At 47.9% G+C, this 24,877-nt stretch overlaps 2 protein-coding genes across 4 annotated transcripts in view; one reads left to right on the top strand and one right to left on the bottom strand.

The window, feature by feature from the left end:
- The first annotated feature begins 1,004 nt into the window (after positions 1–1,004).
- On the top strand, positions 1,005–8,544 carry TRNT1 (tRNA nucleotidyl transferase 1). Its single transcript, XM_071550203.1, has 8 exons — positions 1,005–1,027; positions 1,144–1,241; positions 2,812–3,005; positions 3,511–3,649; positions 5,327–5,453; positions 5,630–5,823; positions 5,993–6,243; positions 8,272–8,544. Exons 2-8 carry the CDS (start codon positions 1,181–1,183, stop codon positions 8,518–8,520), a joined length of 1,215 nt encoding a protein of 404 aa, XP_071406304.1. The 5' UTR covers positions 1,005–1,027; positions 1,144–1,180; the 3' UTR covers positions 8,521–8,544.
- Positions 8,545–10,923: 2,379 nt separating this feature from the next.
- Positions 10,924–24,877, bottom strand: part of CRBN (cereblon) — a 28,979-nt gene continuing 15,025 nt past the window's right edge. The window contains exons 7-11 of one of the 3 annotated variants that reach the window (XM_071550201.1): positions 24,598–24,682; positions 21,988–22,103; positions 19,069–19,133; positions 16,628–16,759; positions 10,924–14,071 (exon numbers count right to left, since the gene is read on the bottom strand). In XM_071550201.1, coding sequence (XP_071406302.1) covers positions 13,888–14,071; positions 16,628–16,759; positions 19,069–19,133; positions 21,988–22,103; positions 24,598–24,682 — 582 coding nt within the window. In that variant the 3' untranslated portion in view covers positions 10,924–13,887. The remainder of the gene's footprint in view (positions 14,072–16,627; positions 16,760–19,068; positions 19,134–21,987; positions 22,104–24,597; positions 24,683–24,877) is intronic. The other 2 variants (XM_071550200.1, XM_071550202.1) reach the window with 2 other exon arrangements.

The raw sequence follows: 24,877 nt of genomic DNA, 5'->3' as shown, positions 1-24,877 counted from the left end.
CCAGTGCCACCCACAGCCCGGGGTGCAGGAACTGGAGACACGATCAGTGCCACCCACAGCCCGGGGTGCTCCAGCACCGGGACAGACACTCCCAGGGATGGGGCAGCCACAGCCGCTGTGGCACCTGTGCCAGAGCCTCACACTCTCACAGGGAGAATCCCTTCCCGATACCTGAAATCCCTCCTGTTTAGCTTCAAACCCCTCCTGTCCACCCCGTCCCGTGCCTATCCCCATCCTTATCCCTGCTCCCATCCCAATTCCCATCCCCATCCCCATCCCTATCCCCAGCCCCAGCCTATGCCTATCCCAATGCTTATCCCTATACCTATGCCCATGCCTACCCCTATCCCCATCCCCACCCTGTCCCTGTCCCTATCCCTATCCCTGTCCCTGTCCCCGTCCCGATCCTCGTCCCCGCTCCCGTCCTTATCCTTGTCCCTGTCCCCCTCCCCATGCCCGTCCCTATCCCTGTCCCCATCCCCATCCCCGTCCCCATTCCCGTCCCCATCCCCGTCCCCATCCCCGTCCCCATCCCCATCCCCGTCCCCATCCCCATCCCCATCCCCATCCCCGTCCCCATTCCCGTCCCCATCCCCGTCCCCATCCCCATCCCCATCCCCATCCCCATCCCCATCCCCGTCCCCATTCCCGTCCCCATCCCCATTCCCGTCCCCATCCCCATTCCCGTCCCCATCCCCATTCCCGTCCCCATCCCCATCCCTGTCCCCATCCTCAACCCTGTCCCCGTCCCTATCCCCATCCCCATTCCCGTTCCTATCCCCATCCCCATCCCCATCCCCATCCCCATCCCCATCCCCATCCCTATCCCTATCCCTATCCCTATCCCTATCCCTATCCCTATCCCTATCCCTATCCCTATCCCTATCCCTATCCCTATCCCTATCCCTATCCCTATCCCTATCCCTATCCCTCTCCCCATTCCCCTCCCCATCCCTGTCCCCTCCCGCTCCCGTCCCCGCCCATCTCTGAGCTCATCACCGTGCGCGGCGCTCTCTGGGCGCGGGCGGTGAGTGGGGCCGGGGGTGGCGGGGTCGGGATGTGGGTTTGGGGGCCGCTTTGGGGACCGCTGCGGGGGCAGCTGCGGGGGCTCCTGCGGGCTGAGGTGCTGGTTGTGCCCCGCAGGGCGGGCCCGCGGCGCGGCGGCGGCAGCAGCGAGGCCATGAGGCTGCAGGCACCGCAGTTCAGCGCGCTCTTCACGCCGGGGCTGCGCAGCGTGGCCGGTGAGTGCGGGGACAGGGGGGACAGGAGGGGACGGGGGGACAGGAGGGGACAGGGGGGACAGGGGGGACAGGAGGGGACGGGGGGACAGGAGGGGACAGGGGGGACAGGAGGGGACGGGGGGACAGGAGGGGACAGGGGGACAGGAGGGGGATAGAAGGGGACAGGAGGGGAACCGGGGGGGGACAGGGGTGTAACCAGGGGGGAGACTAGAGGGGGACAGGGAGGGACAGAAGAGGGATAGAAGGGGACAGGAGGGGACAGGGGGGACAGGAGGGGGATAGAAGGGGACAGGAGGGGAACCGGGGGGGGACAGGGGGGTAACAAGGGGGGAGACAGAGGGGGACAGGAGGGGGATAGAAGGGGACAGGAGGGGAACCGGGGGGGGGGACAGGGAGGTAACCGGGGGGGGAAAGGGAGGGACAGGGGTGACAGAAGAGGGATAGAAGGGGACAGGAGGGGAACCGGGGGGGGACAGGGGGGTAACCAGGGGGGAGACAGAGGGGGACAAGGAGGGACAGGGGGGACAGAAGGGGGATAGAAGGGGACAGGAGGGGAACCAGGGGGGGACAGAGGGGGACAGGGGGAGCCGGGGGAACAGGAGGGGACGGGGGGGAACCAGGGGTGGGACGGGGGGGACAGGGGTGTGTGGGGGCACCTGGGGGGGACTGGAGGGGACCTGGGGGCACCTGGGGAGGACGGAAGGGGACAGGAGTGTGCGGGGGGACCGGGGAGGGGCCTGGGGGGAACCCTGAGAGTGTGCAAGGGGACCAGGGAGTCTCTCTGAGCAAGGAGATGAATCCCAGAATAGTCTGAGTTGGAAGGGACCTCCAAGCCCACCCAGTGCCACCCCTGCCATGGGCAGGGACACCTCCCACCAGCCCAGGGTGCTCCAAGCCCTGTCCAACCTGGCCTGGGACACTCCCAGGGCTGGGGCAGCCACAGCTTCTCTGGGCATCTGTGCCAGGGCCTGCCCACCCTCCCAGCCAGGAATTCCTTCCCAATATCTAATCTAAATCTACCCTCTTTCAGATTAAGGTCATTCCCCCTTCTCATGTCACTCCATGCCCCCATGGAAAGGTCCTCCCCAACCTTTTTCTAAGCCCCTCTGGAAGGGGCTCTGAGGTCTCCCAAAGCCTTCTCCTCTCCAGAGGAACACCCCCAGCTCTCTCATCTGTCTCCAGGGACCTGACAGAGCTCGGATTCCCCTTTGTGGGTTATGATTCTGTGACTCTCTATTGTTCCTGAAGGAATGTGGTTCCCAGTTCCCTCTCTCTGCCATGGTTAAGCCAAGCATTGTTCCCTGTCATCCCCAAAAATGATCCACAGCCCACTATCAATTAGCAACCTGCCAATATTTAGGTTATCAGAAATGCTCCAGAAAAAAAATACATCAAATGACAGGGAAAATACCTGTGGGTGCTCAGCTGTGCCCCTAATTAGTGCATTTTGCATGGAGCAAAAGGGAGGTCCTGGCTGCTCCCTGCATAGTTGGGTCTGGATTCCACCTCTGTGAGAAGGCAGGTCAGGGCTGACACTGCTCTGGTTTCATGTCTTTTCTCTCCTTCCCAGAACTGTTTGAGAAGAAGAACTATGAGCTGAGAATAGCAGGAGGGGCCGTGAGGGATTTGCTGAGTGGAGTCACCCCCCAGGACATCGACTTTGCCACCACAGCCACCCCAGCAGAGATGAAGGAGCTGTTCACCTCGGCTGGAGTGCGGCTGATCAACAACAAGGGAGAGAAACACGGCACCATCACAGCCAGGGTTGGTGTGGGGTTTCACCTGCCTGTTTGCTAAATATCTGGGGAGATCTGTCCAGCAGAAAACTCAGTGTGCTCCCTCTTTGTTAAAGCCTCACAACAGGGGTTTAATGAGACCCTGTTCTAAAGCAGGGAGTGACTTTTGTCTTACTCATTGTAGGATTCAATTCATTATCGTATTTTAATGTTCATGCTGCTGTGTCAGCACCAGGAAAGATAATGCAGGGCACCCACATGTTCAGATAACCTGGGGAAGCTGATCCTAACGTTTCCTACTCCTGATTTCCCAAGTTCTGTTCCTGCCTTGCTCTTAATCCATCCTCTGCAGGCAGATTTCTGCACTCTGCAGGAAACAAGCAATGCAGGGACTGTTTCCAGGGGCTCCTGTTTCTCAGTGAGAACCCAGCCCGTGCCCACTGGCTGTGTGCAAACCCCAGGCTGAAGGAATGCCCAGGGATGTGTTTCCCAGTCCGTGGCTGTGTCAGTAACGGTGTCTGTGGGATTTGCAGCTCCATGAGGAGAATTTTGAGATCACCACTCTCCGCATAGACGTGGCCACCGATGGACGCCACGCCGAGGTGCAGTTCACCACAGACTGGCACAAGGACGCCGAGAGGAGGGACCTCACCATCAACTCCATGTTCTTAGGTAGTCCTTGTGGCTTAGGTTTGGTTTAGTTTTTTACTAACTTTGGACTGTGTCTTGGTTTGAGATAAGCAACTGCCAACCCCCTGATATGGGTTCACCCAGGTGGGCCTAGATTTGGGCTCTGAAGTCTGGACTAGGCTGAAGCTGTCAGCTGACTTGAGCTGGGCTGAGCTGACAGCTGACCTCTGCTAGCCAGTAAGTTTGTATTCCATCCCACATTATGGCATCATCTCCAGGGCAGTAGGAACCAGTGTGGGAGTGGTTAAGGCAGTCGCTTCTCAGCCTCCTCTTGGGAGGACGCACGATGCTGTCCCAGGGGGGATGGAGAGGACCAGGCCCACCACTGGCTCACAGGGTATCTCAGGAAAGTAAAATGTGTTGTTCTGGGTCTCTCCTTTCTGCTTGAGTTTGTCTCCCTGGGGAATAAGTCTTTTCTTAATTAATGTGTAGTTAAGACAGTAGAATTTGTGTGTTTGTTAAGAAGTTGAGGTGGGGAACTTCTTGTTGCAGACTTGTGTGAGTGAATATTTGTACTCTCTCCTAATTGTCTCTTTCTTTCTGTGAAAAATATATGTAGTTTTAGTATAAATGTGGTTTGAAGTGGTTTTTTTCTTTCCCCTCTCTTTTCCTCCCTTTCCCTGGTGTTAGGAGGGAGGCTTTTCTCTCTGTGCTTGGGGGGTGTCTCGGTTTGTGATAAGCAACTGCCAACCACTTCAAACCACATTTATACTAAAACTACATATATTTTTCACAGAAAGAAAGAGACAATTAGGAGAGAGTACAAATAGACACTCACACAAGTCTGCAACAAGAAAGAAATTCTTTGCAGAGAGAGTGCTCAGGGATTGGAATGGGCTGCCCAGAGAGGGGGTGGATTCCCCATCCCTGGAGGTTTTTCAGCTGAGCTTGGCCGTGGCACTGAGTGCCATGATCTGGTAAAGGGACTGGAGCTGGACCAAGGGTTGGACTTGGTGATCTTGGAGGTTGTTTCCAACCCAACCCATTCTATGATTCTATTAAGTTCATATTTAACACCTTTTAATTTCCCTATTAATGACTGAGCAGAATCTTGGGCAGAGCTTTCCTTTTGGCTTTGAGTTTGGGTGGTGCTCTCTTGACTTCATCCCTCGGGATGGTCTTGAAGCATCTTCATCACTGTTGGACTTTGCCTTTTTTTTTGTTCAATGCCATGACCTGTCAAACTTGTAAAACCTTGGCTGTAACTCTCCAAAATCTTGGATCTTTACCTTTCATCCTATTGAAATGTCCAGCTTAGTTTAATGGGTGACTTCTAACCCCTGGCACACTGATTTCTATAATTACCAGACAACTTGTCCTAGAACAAAGTGGCTTTAGCACTTTATGCAAACAACACTTTGCAAACACTTTGTATTAGAGAATTTCACAAAACTGGGGTTTTTTGGTCTCTTTCAGTATACACAGTAGCAAATAGTGTAAATATTTCTATTTATAAATCCATATAATATTTCGAAATTTAATTCAATCTGCTTCAGTTGTGTTTGATTTTCCTGCTGTCACCTGGAAGGTCTGTGCAAACATGAGATGATCTGACAGAGCAGGTCAAATCACACAACTTCCCTTCCATATTTTCAAAGAGAGTGTTTAATTGTGTCAACCAAATTCATAACTTCATATTCTTCTCTTTTTATTTTCTAGGTTTGGATGGGACACTGTATGATTTTTTTAATGGCTATGAGGACTTGAAAAGCAAGAAAATCAGATTTGTTGGGAGGGCAAGTGAGAGAATACAAGAAGATTATTTACGAATCCTCAGATATTTCAGGTAAGAGCTTTTGCCTTTCCTGGATAAAGAAATGAGCTGTACAAGGTTTGAAAAGTATGCAAAAAGTGACATAAAAAGAGTTGTAGTTGTCATATTTCCTTTCCAACCTAAATGAGTTTGTGATTGTAAGTGGAATAGTTGTTCTTAATTTGACATCCAGGGCTTTTATTTGGCAGATTTTATGGAAGAATTGCAGAGAAACCTGGAGATCATGAACCTACTACACTGCAGGCAATTAAAGAGAATGCCAAAGGTTTGGCTGGAATATCAGGAGAAAGGATTTGGGTGGAACTGAAAAAAATTCTTGTTGGAAACCACGTAAACCATTTGGTTCAACTTATGTATGAGCTGGATATTGCCCAATACATAGGTGAGGTGAAGATTGATTTCCTCCTCCTGTGTCATACACAAACAGAGCTTGCAGTGTGCCAAAGTCAGATACAACCTGGTTTTACTCAGGCAGAAATTAGATTTTGGTTTATTTCCTTAACATCCACATTTCTTATTAATGCTCTTTTGCTCTTCTTTTATCCCTTTAGGGCTCCCACCTGATGGGAATTTAGAGGAGTTTGCCAGAGTCACTAAAAATATCCAGCATCTCTCTCCAAAACCAATGACTGTCCTGGCATCCTTGTTCAAGGGGAAGGATGATGTCACTAACCTTGACCTGAGGCTGAAAATCTCCAAAGAGGAAAAAAACCTGGGCCTTTTCCTAGTGAAGCACAGGCAGGAATTAACCAAAGCTGTGGGGCTGGAACCCCTGAGGCCATACCAGGATTTCTTGATGGATGTGAGTGTATCTTACATTGCTTTGATTTGGTCTTCCCAATCAGCTGAATTTCCAGTAGTGCAGAGCAGCAGAGATGACAAGACCTAGTGGGAAAAAAGAGCCTAAAAGAGCCAAGAGTCATTTCATAGCAGGCTTGTTTCTTGGTCTTTAAACAATTTCTTGCCAGTGTTTTAAAGACTGTGAGATTTCCATGACAAAGATGGGATGATAAAAATGATTAGCCAGCTTTGGATTGCTGCCACTGGAATATGGTCACAGAAAGTGGAGGAATATCTTTCATGTTATAAATATTTTTGATACCAGGTCCAGTTCAGTAAGATGGGGTTGGTTTGGGGCTTGGAGCAACCCAGTCTAGTGCAAGGTGTCCCTGCCCATGGAACCAGATGATCTTTAAGGTTCCTTTCCAGTTGGAGGCTGAAGATAATGGTTCCAGCTATTCCCTGGAATTCAAGGAGTCTCCAAGGATCTCCCAGAGCCTCCAAGTCAGGCCTGAGTTTTAGCACTTGTGAGGCAGGATTGATCCTTGCTGCCATAGATCCAGCTTGTCCAGATCTTGCCTAATTAGGTGTAATGGGAGGAGCACAATTTGAGCTGTTTTCTGCTGTTCTGATGCCAAAGGGGTTTTTGATTTCTGGTTTTCACATTTTGTAGATTTTAGGAACACAGTAGTTGTAGATTTTTAGAGGGTCAATATTTCTAACAGTTTAAGTTTAATGCCTTTCTATCACTACCCCTGTCCCAGAACAGGGAGCTCAAATTGCTTTAGTTAATTAATCTTGTTTAGACTCCTTTCCAAGGTAGAGCTGAAGGATATCAGAAGGCCCACAGGATGAAACATAAACACAGGTCAGAGGGATCCAAACTAGCGTGGCCAGCAGGCCCAGGGCAGTGACCCTTCCCCTGGACTCTGCCTTGGGGAGGCCACACCTTGAGTGTTGTGTTCAGTTCTGGGCCCCTCAGTTCAGAAAGGACATTGAGGGGCTGGAGCGGGGCCAGAGAAGAGCAACGAGGCTGGAGAAGGGACTGGATGTGGCTCTGAGTGTCCTCTGAAACACCTCCAGGGACAGAGAATCCACCATGTCTTGATCCAACCTCACTGTGATCACCAGCCCAGGGCACTCCGTGCCCTGGGCTGGTGATCACAGTGGGGTTGAATCAAGGGTTGGACTTGATGATCTCAGAGGTCTCTTCCAACCCAACTGAGAAGAGAAGAGCAACGAGGCTGGAGAAGGGACTGGAGCACAAGTGCTGTGGGGAGAGGCTGAGGGAGCTGGGGGTGTTCAGCCTGGAGAAGAGGAGGCTCAGAGGTGACCTCAGCACTGTCTGGAACTGCCTGAAGGGAAGTTCTGGCCAGGTGGGGGTTGGTCTCTTCTCCCAGGCACTCAGCAATAGGACAAGGGGGCACGATGGGCTCAAGCTCTGCCAGGGGAAATTGAAGTTGGAGAGCAGAAAAAAATTCTTTGCAGAGAGAGTGCTCAGGGATTGGAATGGGCTGCCCAGAGAGGGGGTGGATTCCCCATCCCTGGAGGTTTTTAACCTGAGCTTGGCCATGGCACTGAGTGCCATGATCTGGTAAAGGGACTGGAGTTGGACCAAGGGTTGGACTCGATGATCTTGGAGGTCTTTTCCAACCCAATCCATTCTATGATTCTATTCTAAAAGCCAGAACTGGATGAACTCCAAGAGACCTTTGTGTGCCTGAGGAAGAAGAGCTGATGAAGACAGAGGGTCTTGATGACCCCAGACCCAATTCCAGGAGGTTGGACCAGGGGTGGGACTGGGGCTGGACTGAGAAATGTGTAAAGCAATGATTGGAGGGATCTTATTATAAAAGCCATGGAAACAAGAACTGGGACACATGGATGTCATCCTGTATTCCTGTAGGCTGTAGGCCTGTGATATTAAAGGACCTTTACTTTTTATCTTACCCTGCACTAACGTGGCTCAAAGTCCTGTTTTTGGAGGGAAGGGTCATTCACAGCATCAGTTCCATAGTGAATCCTCTCTTCTTTCCCTTTCTCCTCCTAGTCTAGGGAAGCCAACACAAATTCCAAGATCTTTGAGCTCCTGAAGTACCAAGGGGAAGAACAGCTTTTGAAAGCAATGCAGGAATGGACTGTTCCCACATTCCCTGTCAGTGGCCACGACCTGAGGAAGATGGGAGTGACCTCTGGGAAAGAAATTGGAACAGCACTGCAGCAGCTGAGGGAGGAGTGGAAGAGGAGTGGGTACCACATGGATAAAGAGGAACTGCTGAGTTGCCTGAAGAGGTTGTAAAAACAATAATAAGAGAGAACTGTTTGTGTCCTGTGTGTCACTGAGTTCCCAGGGAGTGAGTGCCAAGGGACTGGAGTTGGACCAAGGGTTGGACTTGATGATCTCAGAGGGCTTTTCCAACCCAATCCATTCTGTGTTTCTATGGATGTGGCACTGAGGGAGAATCCACCACATCTTGATCCAACCCTACTGTGATCACCAGCCCAGGGCACTCTGTGCCCTGGGCTGGTGATCACAGTGGGGTTGGATCAAGGGTTGGACTTGATCTCAGAGGTCTCTTCCAACCCAATCCATTCTATGATTCTATGAGTGTTTTGTCCCTCACAGCCAACAGAGCTGCTCTGACATTTCACATCTTCATCATTTCTGCAAGGAGAGGCTTAATTTTCTAATAATGTAAAGCATTATTTGCCAAATCCCATGTTTTCTACCTCTCTTTGTGGTATGTAGTGGCAAATAGTTACTGCTTTATCATGACTTTTATCATGACATGGAGATTTTTCTCATTCTGACTTTGCTATAAAAAAAACCCCAGATGTTCAAAGAAGGTGTTTGTGTCCTGTAGATAAAATCAGGGAGGGTTTTTTTGTGCCTGTCAGAGTGAGTGTCTGCAAAGAATGAGCTTTAATTTAATTCTTTGCAGTTAAAGGCAGATACCACATGGAAAAACTCATTGCAGCAGTTCCCAAAGAGTCACCACGTAAAACCAGTCTGTTTTCTAGAAATATTTTTATTTTCCAGCATTAATTTCAGATTACCAAGACACTTGGCTGAGTCAGCATCATAAACCTTTTGTATTTTCAGTAACCTGAGCAACTAAACCCACAGAGAGCTGGTGAAGGTTCTGCAGTGTATGAAACAATTAATGGCAATTAACATTAATGGAGAGGAGATCCAGGTTCCTTCTTGCCTTGGGAACTTGGGTTTTTGGAGCAGTCCTTTTCCTGGCTGCTCTCCATGAACATGTCTTACCATCCCTGGGTTTTTTGGGTGTACTGTTAAAATACAAAAAAAAAAAATAACTCTGAGTGGGAGCAGCTCTTGTGGCTATAAACTTTTTTGCAGGTTGAAGTTTTCCTGCAAGCCCGTGGGAACTGTTGGAATCCTCTGGATTTCGATTTCCTGTGCTCCCGTTTTGCAACACTAGATGGCAACACCGGAGCAGCGCTGGAAGAAATCCCTGCTCCAGGCTCTCATACAACTTCCCAGCTGCCTTTTCTTGTCCTAGGAAACCAGTTCCTGTAAATAAATTATTCTGAGGGTACTTGGGAGCAGTGCTGGAAGAAATTCCCTGCTCCAGGCTCTCATACAACTTCCCAGCTGCCTTTTCTTTTCCTAGGAAACCAGTTCCTGTAAATAAATTATTCTGAGGGTACTTGGGAGCAGTGCTGGAAGAAATTCCCTGCTCCAGGCTCTCATACAACTTCCCAGCTGCCTTTTCTTGTCCTAGGAAATCAGTTCCTGTAAATAAATTATTCTGAGGGTACTTGGGAGCAGTGCTGGAAGAAATCCCTGCTCCAGGCTCTCCTACAACTTCCCAGCTGCCTTTTCTTTTCCTAGGAAACCAGTTCCTGTAAATAAATTATTCTGAGGGTACTTGGCAACCTCAAGAAGCAAGGGAAGAGGAAAAATTGGTTTGTTAATAAGGCAGATCTCATAATGCTGTTTAATTTAATGATGTGATTAAATGGAAACATCCTTTGTGCAGTTTACTGAGCTCCTGAAATCCTGAGAGTGAGACAAGTGATGAAATCTGGTGCTGTGCTGGATTCCTTCAAGAACTTAAAACTGCATCTTTAGGGCAACATCTGGGGAGGTGGTGAAATTAATGCCTTCTAGAAGTTTGCAAAGAGTAATGAAACAACCCCCTGTTGCTGGGGGTGAAGCCAATTCTAGTTCCTGGAGCAGCAGGAGGGGCTGAGAGCCCCCAAAGCAGGACTGGGGGATCTCCTTCACCCCTGCCCTGCTCCAAGAGGGACCAGCCCATGAAGGGCAAAAGGGTAAGTAGCACAGACCCCTTTCCCTCTCAGATGGCTTTGGGGGATTAATGAGAGCTTTTCCTGTGCTCTCGAGATTTAATGAGCTGTAAAAATGATTAGAAGGCCCGATTGGCTTGGCTGCCTTCTGAGGGGAAAGGGCAGGGCTGGTGCTCCCCCAGAGCCCACAAACTGGGCTGAACACAGTGCCAGGGAGGGCAGGAGCTGCCCTGGCCAAGCACCCCTTCTCCCTGAGCATCCTGGCTGTGCCTCCCTCCCAACCTGAGCATCTCCTTTGCCTTCTCTGTCCTGTGCCAGTCGAGCCAGCACAGACTTGGAAGCCAAAACTCTCATTCCACATCACTGATTCAGTTGTATTCAAAACACAACATAAACCCAAAGCATTCTCCCCATCCCAACAATCAGCAAAGGAACAGGTGAGTTTTTGAAACAAATTGAATTTTATTCTTTGCAAATGGTTGCAAGCAAGATTTGTCAGAAAAGTTGTCCCAAAAGGCAGAGAGAGGGAGAGTTAGAGGAGCTGGGACTGCCCCTGGCCAGCCTCACCGAGCAGGTAAAGGTGACAGAGCAACACATGAACTGCAGCACATACAAAACAAAGAGGATTTGAACATGTTTCAGACCCAGTGTGCAAATGGCCTACGTGGTTCTACCTATTAATCAAATTTAAACATGAAAATTGCAATATTACAGGCTCTGATTGTGATGGTGGTGGGAAATGAGTCTGTGCTCCCTCAGTCCTGCTGCCTGCAGGACACTCCTGTCCCACAGGATGGACACTCCTGTCCCACAGGATGGACACTCCTGTCCCACAGGATGCACACCCAGCCCTCCTCCCCTGCCACAGCCCCATTCCCACATCCCGTGGCAGAGGAGGACAACCCCAGGGGCAGCAGCCTCTGGGTTAATTCCTGCATGAAGCTACAACCACGGAATGGGATGAAGGAGTAACTTACCATGAAATACCTTTGCTTTAGCTCTCAAAAGCAGCCCATAATTGTGTCATTTTCCATAATCCCACCCTGGCAGTTTGCACAGCAGAGGAAAGCCCAACAACACCCATTGGTGCCCAGCCCCAGCCCAGCTCCCACCCACCCTGGATGCCACGGGCTGTCCCCTCTGCAGGGCCAGACCATGACAGGAGCCATCGGCCACCTGGATCCTCATGGACTTCCACCTGGCAAACATTCCACAGGTCCAGCAGATGGACCAGCATCACCAGCTATTATGGCATTAAATTACTGCTAAATTACTCCTGACTTACCTCATTGATGTTGGTTTGCATTTGACTATATAGACACCACCAAAAATATGCCTATTTTGGGTTCAGACGTTGCCAAATAACACCATCTTTAGTTGAGGCAATCCAAAAAACAGCCAAAACCCCAAAGGCCTTATGAAGTTCAGTGACAGCTGAGAAAATCCTTCTGAAAACCCCCTCCCCATCCCCTCAGTGAATATTCCAGTGGCAGCAGAAGGTGCTGTGAACACTCCCAAACCTCCTGCCACCACCCAGCCCCACTGAGGGTCATGGGAACAATGGATATGAGGGATTTTGAGGGGAAAAATAAAGCAAGGCTACAGCCAAGATGTGTGTTGTGTGTGCAGGGTGTGAGGGAAGCCAGGCATGGTTCCAGTGGTTATCCAAGTGCAGAGGGTTCAGAGCCTCCCCCTCACACCAGTGCTTGGCACTTCAACCTTTGCAAAGCTTATTATAGAAATATAATCAAAATACAGAATGTTTTCCCCAAGAAAACGAGCCACCATTCACCCTCTGTTTGTTCAGAGCTCTACCCCAAGTATTGCTTTTCACAGTTCACTGGCAAGTCAGAGCACTGCACGTGGAATTAAAGAGGGAATTAGGGATGTCTAAGGAGGACAGAACAGATCACAGAAGCACAGAGGTAGAAAAGCTTCAAAGAACTAAACCTGAGTTACACAATCACCAGTTTCTACATACCTGGCATGACAAACCCCTCAGCAGCCCCTCAGCATCCTGCAGTGCCACACCTGGGGGGTTCCAGCTGCAGGACAACACAAGAACCAGCCTGGACTTGGCCCTCAGCTGAGAGATCTGTCCTTGCTCCATCTGCCTGGTGCCTGATGGAGAACAAGCAACTGGTGCCTCAAGTCTTAAACCTTAAGTAGTTTTGTGTCATTGTGTTTGACAAGCGAAGAAATAAAGAGTGAAGGATGCAAAACAAGTGTGTATGTGCACAAACATACAGAGAAATCTCCAGTTTCCATCACCAATTCTGAGGGGAAAACAACCCCAATAAACCAGTGGCAAAAGCTGCCTCAGTTTGGCACCCAATTTCTGGAGCATAGAAAAAAACCCACCAAAACTAAAAGAAAAACCTACCAAAAATCAACCTCCCCCCAAAAAGCACTGCCTTCATTTCTGTTGTCTTTATAAACTTTTCCTCTTTGTAAGGTGAAAATGTGAAATTTTAAGTTTATGATCTGCAAGTGGAGAAGAAAACACAATTTTAGAGATGTTGCCTCCCCCTTGTCACAATAAATACTCCTAAAAAGTCACCTCAGTGGGGTGTTTTAGAGAGTCCTTCACAGAATTCTGGATACCTCTGCAGGTAAACCTTTCCAGTAACAATTTTGACAAGCAACTGAAGCACATTCAACAGCAAATGACAATGTTATTTATGCCCTGGGACTAAACAGTTTAAAATTTAAGACTTCTAAAGTCAAACTGACTAAATAGGTCAGACAACTTGTAAGGAACAACTACTTCCCACGGGTTCCATCCTGTGGGGCAGCACCAACTCCTGATCTGCCCATTCCAGCACTGCCACCAACACTCAGATCAGTCAGAAATACTTCAGCCTTGTCTTCAGTGGTTATTCAGCAAATATCTGAGAAACAGCACAAGCAGAAAACCTGAAGTACTTCAGAGTTAGAAACAGGGATGCTCAGCAAAACCACTTGTAAGTATATCATGGAAAATACTCTGCAGCAAGTAACTGGTATCTGCCATCCTGGGGATATTGCATAAATCATACTCTGGGTGCTTGGGATTCTGCCCATCTTCCTTCACTGCAAGTGGAAATTGTAAAAGCAGCAAGTTCCTCTCGAGTCTGTCCAGATGGATCAGAGATTTCTTGGTGTCTCTGCCCAGATGGACCATCATTTCTCAGTGTCTCCAGTCCCCTCCTCTCCTCAGCTCTGCTTGAAGGGCTCAGCCCTCGGTCTCGGCGTGCCCGAAGGCACAGCAAGGTGGACACCCAGCACTCCCACACGTGGTGACCCTGCCCCTTTCCCTGGAGTTGTGCTTGGGGGTTCTTGGGATTTTCAGGTCTAAGGAAGCATCAGAAGCAGAACTGAGCAGTGAGGGAGCCCCTGCAGGGAGGGGGCATCACAGGCAGAGCAACGGGGAGCCCTCGTGGTCCGAGTCCTCCTCTCCCTCCGGAATGCGCGGCAGGAGAGCCGAGCGGGTCAGCCCCCAGAACTTCTGAGGGGACATCTCCTTCTTGGTGGCTGTGAACTTCCAGCCCATGTGGCTCCCACAGATCCTGCACTGGGCTATAGTCCAGGCATACCTAAAAGGGAAAACAAAAAGGTTTTGATGTAAGGAAAAGTCATTTTAAAAATACTTCATCAGAGAACCCTGAGATCAGCTCAGCTGGTTCAAACTTGGCTGTAACAATGCCAAGGTCATGAGTTCAACCCCTGACTTGAGAGCTGGACTCAATGATCCTTGTGGGTCCCTTCCAACTCAGAATAGTCTGTTATTCTGACTGGGAAAAAGTCCCAAACTGAACTTACAAAGAAAATCAAGGTGCCCAGTTCCCATTTAAAACCCTGCAGAGCTGAAAAAAAACCTAAGAGAAAACCCACAAAACTCCCACCCTCAAAGAGAGGAACAACCAAAGCTTTTCATTAGCACATTTCAGCACTGTGAAGAAACACTGAGTGCCCTCAAGAAGGATCAGAAAATGGTTTGTTACTTAATGGGAATAAGAGGGATTTTTGCCCTGCTCTTAGAACAAGAGGGAGCTGCACATCCCACACAGCAGAGCTTTTCCTTAACAGCTCTAAAAGGCACAACATGAATATTCCAAAACCCTCACAGAAGGGCTGAGAAAACACAAAAGGGTGAGAAATATTAACACAGATATCAGAAGCCACAAGTTTTGTTCAGGGAGTGTTAAAACAGGCATGTCTTGTGACAGAAATGCCACACACCCTGCAAGTCACTGCTCAGTGTTGCCAGATCAGGCAGGAAAAATCCTCCTCATTATCAGGCAAACTTTTCCATCATCACAGCTCATTGTACTGTCTCAGAGACACACAATCATTTAAAAAACAAACAAAATAAAACAAAGCCAGAGATAATCAGATTGATACAAATGTCACTTTCAATTTCATGTAGTATATTCTATTTCATAAGTATATTCTACTGAAATGCTTTTGAAATAAATAGTATAAATGTAGAATTGATATATTCTAACGAGTTTAGATATTCTGATTATCATTTGCACTTTATGCTCAGAGAAAACTCTGTGAAAACTGTAATTTCAGTTGGAGCTTTTACAAAACTAGGCACAAAGAAACTCCCAGACAACCAGGTGTTCACAGAGAATCACAGAATGGATTGGGTTGGAAAGACCTCCGAGATCATCAAGTCCAACCCTTGATCCAACCCCACTGTGATCACCAGCCCAGGGCACTCTGTGCCCTGGGCTGGTGATCACAGTGAGGTTGGATCAAGGCATGGTGGATTCTCTGTCCCTGGAGGTGTTTCAGAGGACACTCAGAGCCACATCCAGTCCCTTCTCCAGCCTCGTTGCTCTTCTCTTCTCAGTTGGATTGGAAGAGACCTCTGAGATCATCAAGTCCAACCCTTGATCCAACCCCACTGTGATCACTGCGTGCCCTGGGCTGGTGATCACAGTGGGGTTGGATCAAGACATGGTTGATTCTCCCTCAGTGCCACATCCATAGAAACACAGAATTGATTGGGTTGGAAAAGACCTCCGAGATCATCAAGTCCAACCCTTGATCCAACTCCAGTCCCTTTACCAGATCATGGCACTCAGTGCCACGGCCAAGCTCAGTTGAAAAACCTCCAGGGATGAGGAATCCACCCCCTCTCTGGGCAGCCCATTCCAATCCCTGAGCACTCTCTCTGCAAAGAATTTTTTCTGCTCTCCAACTTCAATTTCCCCTGGCAGAGCTTGAGCCCATCGTGCCCCCTTGTCCTATTGCTGAGTGCCTGGGAGATTCTAGTCCATGTTTCAAAAACTTAAGACTTTCCCATTTAAAAAAATAAATAAAGATAAATTCTGCAAATATTTTATGCTATTTTCTCATGTCTTTCTGTGTTTTGAGCGAGCCTGAATTTACTTCTGTTATGGGTTCACCCAGGTGGGCCTAGATTTGGGCTCTGAAGTTTGGACTAGGCTGAAGCTGTCAGCTGACTTGAGCTGGGCTGAGCTGACAGCTGACCTCTGCTAGCCAGTAAGTTTGTATTCCATCCCACATTATGGCATCATCTCCAGGGCAGTAGGAACCAGTGTGGGAGTGGTTAAGGCAGTCTCTTCTCAGCCTCCTCTTGGGAGGACACACGATGCTGTCCCAGGGGGGATGGAGAGGACCAGGCCCACCACTGGCTCACAGGGTATCTCAGGAAAGTAAACTGTGTTGTTCTGGGTCTCTCCTTTCTGCTTGGGTTTGTCTCCCTGGGGAATAAGTCTTTTCTTAATTAATGTGTAGTTAAGACAGTAGAATTTGTGTGTTTGTTAAGAAGTTGAGGTGGGGAACTTGTTGTTGCAGACTTGTGTGAGTGTCTATTTGTACTCTCTTCTAATTGTCTCTTTCTTTCTGTAAAAATATATGTAGATTTAGTATAAATGGGGTTTGAAGTGTTTTTTTTCTTTCCCCTCTCTTTTCCTCCCTTTCCCTGGTGTTAGGAGGGAGGCTTTTCTCTCTGTGCTTGGGGGGGTTGGCAGTTGCTTATCTCAAACCAAGACAACTTCCTTATTTTTCGCATGAACGAAATGATGGCACGTGCTTAAGAATTCCCTGTTTCCTCTTCCACCGCCACCTTTGCCAGCCCCTCTGTGCCCATCCCCGTGCAGGGGGAGTGCCCTTACCCAGGGAACCAGCTGTGCTCCGTGGAGGGCCGCCCGGTGAGGCTCAGGTTGGAGGCTTTGTACACGGTGAGGGTTTCGTGGATGTATCCGTGGGGATTCACGTAGGCTGCCATGGGCCCACACAGGGACAAGCTGCAACAGGCAGGGCATGTTGGCAGAGCTCAGGGAGGAGCCAAAACACAAAGCAAACACTGCCCACCACTCCTAAAAGCAAAACAATCCCTTTTTTTTTCCCCTACAGAAAGTACCCCTTTAATTACATTATTAAAATTCATACAATCATAGAATCAGTTGGGTTGGAAGAGACCTCTGAGATCATCAAGTCCAACCCTTGATCCAACCCCACTGTGATCACCAGATCATGGCACTCAGTGCCACATCCAGTCTCACCTTAAAAACCTCCAGGGATGGGGAATCCACCCCCTCTCTGGGCAGCCCATTCCAATCCCTGAGCACTCTCTCTGCAAAGAATTTTTTTCTGCTCTCCAACTTCAATTTCCCCTGGCAGAGCTTGAGCCCATCGTGCCCCCTTGTCCTATTGCTGAGTGCCTGGGAGAAGAGACCAACCCCCACCTGGCCACAACTTCCCTTCAGGCAGTTCCAGACAGTGCTGAGGTCACCTCTGAGCCTCCTCTTCTCCAGGCTGAACACCCCCAGCTCCCTCAGCCTCTCCCCACAGCACTTGTGCTCCAGTCCCTTCTCCAGCCTCGTTGCTCTTCTCAGTTGGGTTGGAAGAGACCTCTGAGATCATCAAGTCCAACCCTTGATTCAACCCCACTGTGATCACCAGCCCAGGGCACGGAGTGCCCTGGGCTGGTGATCACAGTGAGGTTGGATCAAGACATGGTGGATTCTCTGTCCCTGGATATTCTGTCACAGTGAGGTTGGATCAAGACATGGTGGATTCTCTGTCCCTGGAGTTGTTTAAGAGGACACTCAGAGCCACATCCAGTCCCTTCTCCAGCCTCGTTGCTCTTCTCTTCTCAGTTGGGTTTGGAAAAGACCTTTGAGATCATCAAGTCCAACCCTTGATCCAACCCCACTGTGATCACCAGTGCCATGTCCAGTCTCACTTTAAACACCTCCAGGCTCAGAGAATCCACCCTCTCTCTGGGCAGCCCATTCCAATGCCTGACCACTCTCTCTGCAAAGAATTTCTTCCTGATATCCAGCCTAAACCTCCCCTGGCAGAGCTCAAGCTGTGCCCTCTTGTCCTACTGTTGGTTGCCTGAGAGAAGAGACCAATCCCCACCTGGGTACAACATCCCTTCAGGTAGTTCCAGACAGTGATAAGGTCTCCCCTGAGCCTCCTCTTCTCCAGGCTAAACACCCCCAGCTCCCTCAGCCTCTCCCCACAGCACTTGTGCTCCAGTCCCTTCTCCAGCCTTCGAAAGGAAATAGATGCTGATGGTGCAATGCCATGGGTCTAATTTTCTTCAAACTGCAGCAAACTGCATGGGAGACTCATTATTTATTTTACTTGCTGCTTTTAAATAGCAACTGCCAATAAAAGCAAATAAAATCTGATTTTAAAAGTAAGCAACAATGTTCATTCATTGCACCAAGCTCTGATCACCTCCTGCTGAAGTACATCATATTGACACAGGAGGAACTGGGCTTGCTGCAATCCATTTTTCATTAGAGGATAAGAAATGGCTTTTAATTACCACATCTGCTCCTTATCACACTGATGAAGGAGAACTGTGGGGAGTCTTTGTTAAACCAAGACATCATTTAACCCTCACATGATCATTGGGGTGATAGTCAAGATTAAACTAGTGACAAACCTGCCAGAAGCAGCAATAATTTGGGAAATGTACAGTCTTATCTTTGTTGAATTTGGAAGATACTGTATAGGTCAAATACAGAGTGGAATCACACTGTAGTTATCAGGGATAACCCCAGATTCTTGGGACACTATTTATGCCACCTAATTAGAATCATAGAATCACAGAATCACAGAATGGATTGGGCTGGAAAGACCTCTGAGATCATCAAGTCCAACCCTTGGGCCAACTCCAGTCCCTTTACCAGATCATGGCACTCAGTGCCACGGCCAATCTGTGCATTTAGTCCAATTAGTGCATTTTAATGTGCTGTTGACACATAAAAGTGATGATGAAGTGCTAAGAAATAAAATTTGGGATCTCATAAACTTAATTCAGTAATAACAGGACTAACAAGTGTTTTGTAACACTTTTGTGTTTCAATTCTTCAGTGTGAGGTGCTGGCTCTGTGGCACAACACTAAATACACTTCAGATTTCCTCACTTTCTGTTAAAAAATCTCAAGTAACCAAAGCTGTTTGTAAAGAAAAGTCCATATAAATATTCCCTTCAATTTCATTAGAGCTGTTATAAGACAAAGCCCACCTTAATCTGCTTTGCTGTGCCAGAGCTCCTGACCAAGAACCTCCCACAGATGAAGAGCAATAAACTCACCTGAATATCTCATTCTTGGTAGTTATTTCTGTGTCTTGGCATTGCTTACAACAGAGGGATGTGCACTTGGAAAGGGAACAAAGAGGGTAATTTAATTCATTTCCAGACACTTGTCAGCAGTGGCAAATAATAAAAATGTCTCTCCCTTCCCCTCAGAACAGACTTTGTACCAATTATTTTGCTTATCTGAGCAGCAATCACTTCTGTTGATTCTTAGAATCCCTGTTGATTCTGTTGATTCTTAGAATCCCTTCTAAGAAAGGATATTTTTTTCTATGCATTTTACTTATTTAAAACATTAATTTTCATCCAAAAGACATAACATTTTTTACATACTTCCCCCACAAAAAGATCCACACACAGTTTTCTAATCTGACCACACAAAGATAATAAATGAGCTGCCCTTCTAAGGTCTCTAAAAGCTAATTTAGAGAAAACAACCTTTGCTCTTCTAAACCACAACACAGGAAAGGCAGATGAGTACAAATGCAATCATTAAAGCTTTCTAAAATTTGAGAGTACTGTAGATCAATGGGCTTAATTTCCTCATGAAAAACAGGTAGAACATATTGATCTTTCTCTTGGAGATTAGAAGAGATTAATCCATCTTCTACAATTTCTAGAAAGCAGAACCAAGCAATCCATCACTGACACTGCCCAGAAAAGAAGTGTTTAACTCAGTAATTTAACTCAGTAAATTAGTGAATCAGCTCCCATTAATTTTCAGGAGGTGCATTTCTTCCACTGAGTTTTAAGGGTGATCCCCCAGAATGATCCACTGGATTTTGGACCTTCTGCACCTCCTCTCCCTCACTCCTTTAAGTCCCCCTTCCTCACACAGCACTCAGAGTTCAATCCAGCAGCTACTTAATCCCATCCCTCCACTTCCAAACCTGTCCAGTGACTACACTTGGCACTCTGGAGTGGAATTCACACAAGGGTTGTACCTGTGAGTCCTGAACACTCCTTAAAACAGGCACAGGAACAGGGAAATGGCAAGAGTACAACATAATTCAGTGCTATCGAGGGCAAAGGAAAGTGGATCAGGCCTCAGATATCACAGGGAATTACATTCTGAACAAGCCAGAGCACCCTAAAGAACTCTGGCTAAAAAAGCCCAGAGTGGACTGGACCAAAACTAAATGTTGCTAAAAAAGGTGTAAATGGACTCACCAAACTCACACTAATACAAAACACTTAAACACATTTACAGGCCAAAATGTCATATATTGATGAAGAAAAACACCTTTTTAGTGTAGGCCAAAAATCAACTTCACCTTCTATTTTATGAGGGTCACTTAAGTCTTCTCATCTCTTTGGAATTTATAGAAAATACACAACGTGCTGAACATGATCAGTTCTCAGCAGTGCCTGAATATCAGAGTATTTCCAGAGTTCCTGGCTCAGGAAAGACAAATGAAGTTGAGTCTGACTACAGAGCCTCAGGCAGACACCTGCCCATTTCTGTCTCAGAATTTGGAAGATGTTTTCTGTCTCCATTCTCTGTATTTTCCCTTTTACACTTTCTGATGTATGAACTGTTATTAAAATCATCCTGTGGTTCCCTTTTCCCCAGAAACAGGCAGCACTTTTTAGGCAAACAGGCAATATTTCCACTGCTCACTATCAATGTGACAAACATTATTTACAAAGTCCATATTATTATAAAGAAATGTCCTGAATAAAACATTCAGAGAACCACAAGGCCATGGCAATGGGAAGAAAGGAAGACAAGATTTTGAACAACTTAAAAAGGAATTGCCTAACAAGTCTTTTGAAAAAAATCCTTTTAGGCCAATATTTAGACTGATACTCAATAGATCAATCCTACAAAAGTTTATTTTTTGCTACACAATCCACAGGTTTCCATGGCACAATGAAACTTGGCTGCAGTGTCTACAGGGGGTTGTGATGTTTGTAAGATGCTTATGAGCAACACTGGACTTACAGCACCACCTCTTGGCTAAAAAGGTGCTCTGAGGCTTTGAAATGCTCTTTCTAACAAAAGCAAATATTGTGCTTTTATTGAGTCAAACAAAATCCAGTACTGAGAGATCATTTTCCTTCTTGAGCGAACTTTCAAAGGAGAAGGAGTAAGAGAATTTCACTGTCTAGAAGGAGTAGCTGGAAACTTAAGGGGTTTTAAGTCCCATGTGTATTTGTCCCAGTTCAGCAGGTGGGACCAGTTTATCCCTGTGGTTGTGACCAAAGCTGGGCATTCTAAACCCTCTGGGCCATTGCCCAGCAACTGTTCCCAATGGCCCATTGGCAGCAGCTGCCCAGGGCACAGCTGAGCCCTCAGGCTGGGAGCTGGCTGGGAAAGAAGTCTGGCAGAGGAGCTGGGAGAACTGCCCTGCAGGGACTCCTTGGCACCTCCACACCCACCTGAGGGCTCAGCTCTGCTCAGGGGCCAGCAATGATTCCAAAATCCCCCCTGACTGCCAGAGTCAGATCCCCCAGGGTGGAACTCCCTGCCCTGGGGGAGGCACTGGGGGCTCCCACCTGCACCTGAGGGGAGAGAATCTTGGGGTCTGGGGAATGGGGAACCACTCATTGGATCCAGAGGAGGAGCAGAACCTGGACAGGAGGAGCCACCACTCTGGCCCAGACTGTGCCATCATCTGCACCAACAGGTTTGTCCCTTCCTTTCCCTTTGGGGGAACCACGTGGGGCTCAGCACAGGGGCCACCAAACCCCCCTGTGTTTGTGCCCCAGGGGGTGGGTTACACTGCTGGGGTTGGGGCTAAACCCAATTTCTCTTTGTGCCATTGCATTTACTGTAATACTGTTATTAATTTGTAACTCTGGGTTATAATCTCTTCGTGTTGGGTCCGTTTCTCCTGGTGGTTTCCCTGTGAAGCAGCCCAGTGTTGCTCCTGGCAGGAGCAGCTGCAGGGCCAGCCCAGCACTCACACTCACCTTGTTCATGATGTCCAGCTCGCAGCGCAGGCGCTGCACGGCGCTCCCGATCTGCAGCAGCTGAATCCGCAGCGCGTCGTCGATGGGCAGGCAGGCGGCCACCCTGTAGGAGAAATCTGGGCAGGCACAGCACCAGGGTTACAACTCACAGACACCAAACCCGACTGTTATGGCCTAAATTGAGGTGTTAAAGTTCAGCTAGGCCTGGTATTGTCAGCTGATCTGAGCTGGGCTGGGTTAGCTAACAGCTAACTTCTTCTAGCCAGTAATATTGTATTCCATACCATATTGCTGACTTCTTCTAGCCAGTTAATACTGTATTCCATACCATATTGCTGACTTCTTCTAGCCAGTTAATACTGTATTCCATACCATATTGCTGACTTCTTCTAGCCAGTAATACTGTATTCCATACCATATTGCTGATTCTTCTAGCCAGTAATATTGTATTCCATACCATATTGCTGACTTCTTCTAGCCAGTAATATTGTATTCCATACCATATTGCTGATTCTTCTAGCCAGTAATATTGTATTCCATACCATATTGCTGACTTCTTCTAGCCAGTAATATTGTATTCCATACCATATTGCTGACTTCTTCTAGCCAGTAATATTGTATTCCATACCATATTGCATCATCTCAAAAGGGGTAAGAGCTGGTGTGTGGGTTTGGCTTAGTTTGTTGCTTCACAGCTGTGGTCCCAGCAAGACACTCTGCTGTCCCAGAAGGGATGGAGAGGCCCAAGCCCAGAGCACCAGCTCACCATCATTTTATCTTAGGGAAGTAAAATGTTTGTTCTTAGCTCTTCTCTCTGCTTAAGTCTGTCTCTGAAGAATTAGAATCATAGAATCATAGAATCGATTGGGTTGGAAAAGACCTCCAAGATCATCAAGTCCAACCCTTGGTCCAACTCCAGTCCCTTTACCAGATCATGGCACTCAGTGCCATGGCCAAGCTCAGCTGAAAAACCTCCAGGGATGGGGAATCCACCCCCTCTCTGGGCAGCCCATTCCAATCCCTGAGCACTCTCTCTGCAAAGAATTTCTTTCTGCTCTCCAACTTCAATTTCCCCTGGCAGAGCTTGAGCCCATCGTGCCCCCTTGACCTATTGCTGAGTGCCTGGGAGAAGAGACCAACCCCCACCTGGCCACAACTTCCCTTCAGGCAGTTCCAGACAGTGCTGAGGTCACCTCTGAGCCTCCTCTTCTCCAGGCTGAACACCCCCAGCTCCCTCAGCCTCTCCCCACAGCACTTGTGCTCCAGTCCCTTCTCCAGCCTTGTTGCTCTTCTCAGTTGGATTGGAAGAGACCTCTGAGATCATCAAGTCCAACCCTTGATTCAACCCCACTGTGATCACTCTGGCACTCTGTGCCCTGGGCTGGTGATCACAGTGAGGTTGGATCAAGACATGGTGGATTCTCTGTCCCTGGAGGTGTTTCAGAGGACACTCAGAGCCACATCCAGTCCCTTCTCCAGCCTCGTTGCTCTTCTCTGGCCCCGCTCCAGCCCCTCAATATCCTTTCTGAACTGAGGGGCCCAGAACTGAACACAACACTCAAGATGTGGCCTCCCCAAGGCAGGCCACACCTTGAGTACTGTGTCTAGAATGATTTGTAGTTAAAATGGTAGGATTTGTGTTTACTGGGAAGTGGGAAGTTATTTCTTGTTATACATAACTTGTGTAAGTGTGTGTTATACTGTGGTTTTCTTTTAATTTTCTCCTTTCTGTATAAATACATGTAGTTAGTTCAGCATAAACCTGCTTTGAAGTGGTTTTCTCCCCCTCTCCCTCTTCTTTTTCCCTTAGCTGGTTGGGGGGAAGAGGAACCCTTTTCTCTCTGTCTTGGACAGTTGGTGTTTTGCCAGCTGTTATGGGTTCACCCAGGTGGGCCTAGATTTGGGCTCTGAAGTCTGGACTAGGCTGAAGCTGTCAGCTGACTTGAGCTGGGCTGAGCTGACAGCTGACCTCTTCTAGCCAGTAATTTTGTATTCCATACCACATTATGGCATCATCTCCAGGGAAGCAGGAACCAGTGTGGGAGTGGTTAAGGCAGTCTCTTCTCAGCCTCCTCTTGGGAGGACACACGATGCTGCCCCAGGGGGGATGGAGAGGACCAGGCCCACCACTGGCTCACAGGGGATCTCAGGAAAGTAAAATGTGTTGTTCTGGGTCTCTCCTTTCTGCTTGGGTTTGTCTCCCTGGGGAATAAGCTTCTTCTTAAGTAATGTGTAGTTAGGACAGTAGAATTTGCGTGTTTGTTAAGAAGTTGAGGTGAGGAACTTGTTGTTGTAGACTTGTGTGAGTGTATATTTGTACTCTCTTCTAACTGTCTCTTTCTTTCTGTGAAAAATATATGTAGATTTAGTATAAATGCAGTTTGAAGTGTTTTTTTTCTTTCCCCTCTCTTTTCCTCCCTTTCCCTGGTGTTAGGAGGGAGGCTTTTCTCTCTGTGCTTGGGGGGGTTGGCAGTTGCTTATCTCAAACCAAGACACCAGCTCAATCCAAGACACCAACCCACTCACTCTGTGGAACTATCAGAGCTGTGCTCTCTTAGGAAATTAAGAAAATAATAAACCAAACTTGAGTTCAAATCGACAATTTCGTACCTATTGGGTTTGCTGGAAGAGATTCATCCTTAAGGTTTTCATCCCACTCGTGGAGCTGCCTCTTGACTCTTTCCATCAAGGTTTCCTTTTGTTAGAAGAAAAGCCTAATTTAAATACACAGGTATTTCTGGTTTCTTAGGAAAAAAAAAGGAAGTAAAATGTAGAGTAAGTTGTTTTCCCTAAAGGACATGAGCTTTCAAGACTTACAGGAACTGAATCATTTTGTGTCTACACATTTCAACTATTTTTGCTCTAAGACAACACAGAAGGAACCAGAACC

The sequence above is a fragment of the Pithys albifrons genome, chromosome 3, assembly GCF_047495875.1.
Source record: "Pithys albifrons albifrons isolate INPA30051 chromosome 3, PitAlb_v1, whole genome shotgun sequence".
NCBI classification, from domain to species: domain Eukaryota; kingdom Metazoa; phylum Chordata; class Aves; order Passeriformes; family Thamnophilidae; genus Pithys; species Pithys albifrons.
The sequence above is the reverse complement of the archived record's forward strand: the minus strand, read 5'-3'. Positions and strand labels throughout refer to the sequence as shown.

Excerpts from the sequence above, each read along its gene's own strand:
- TRNT1 (XM_071550203.1), top strand. The coding sequence starts at position 1,181 with ATGAGGCTGCAGGCACCGCAGTTCAGCGCGCTCTTCACGCCGGGGCTG. Across the intron at positions 3,650-5,326 it reads CATCAACTCCATGTTCTTAG|GTTTGGATGGGACACTGTAT; the intron begins GTAGTCCTTGTG and ends TTTATTTTCTAG. Across the intron at positions 5,454-5,629 it reads CGAATCCTCAGATATTTCAG|ATTTTATGGAAGAATTGCAG; the intron begins GTAAGAGCTTTT and ends TTTATTTGGCAG.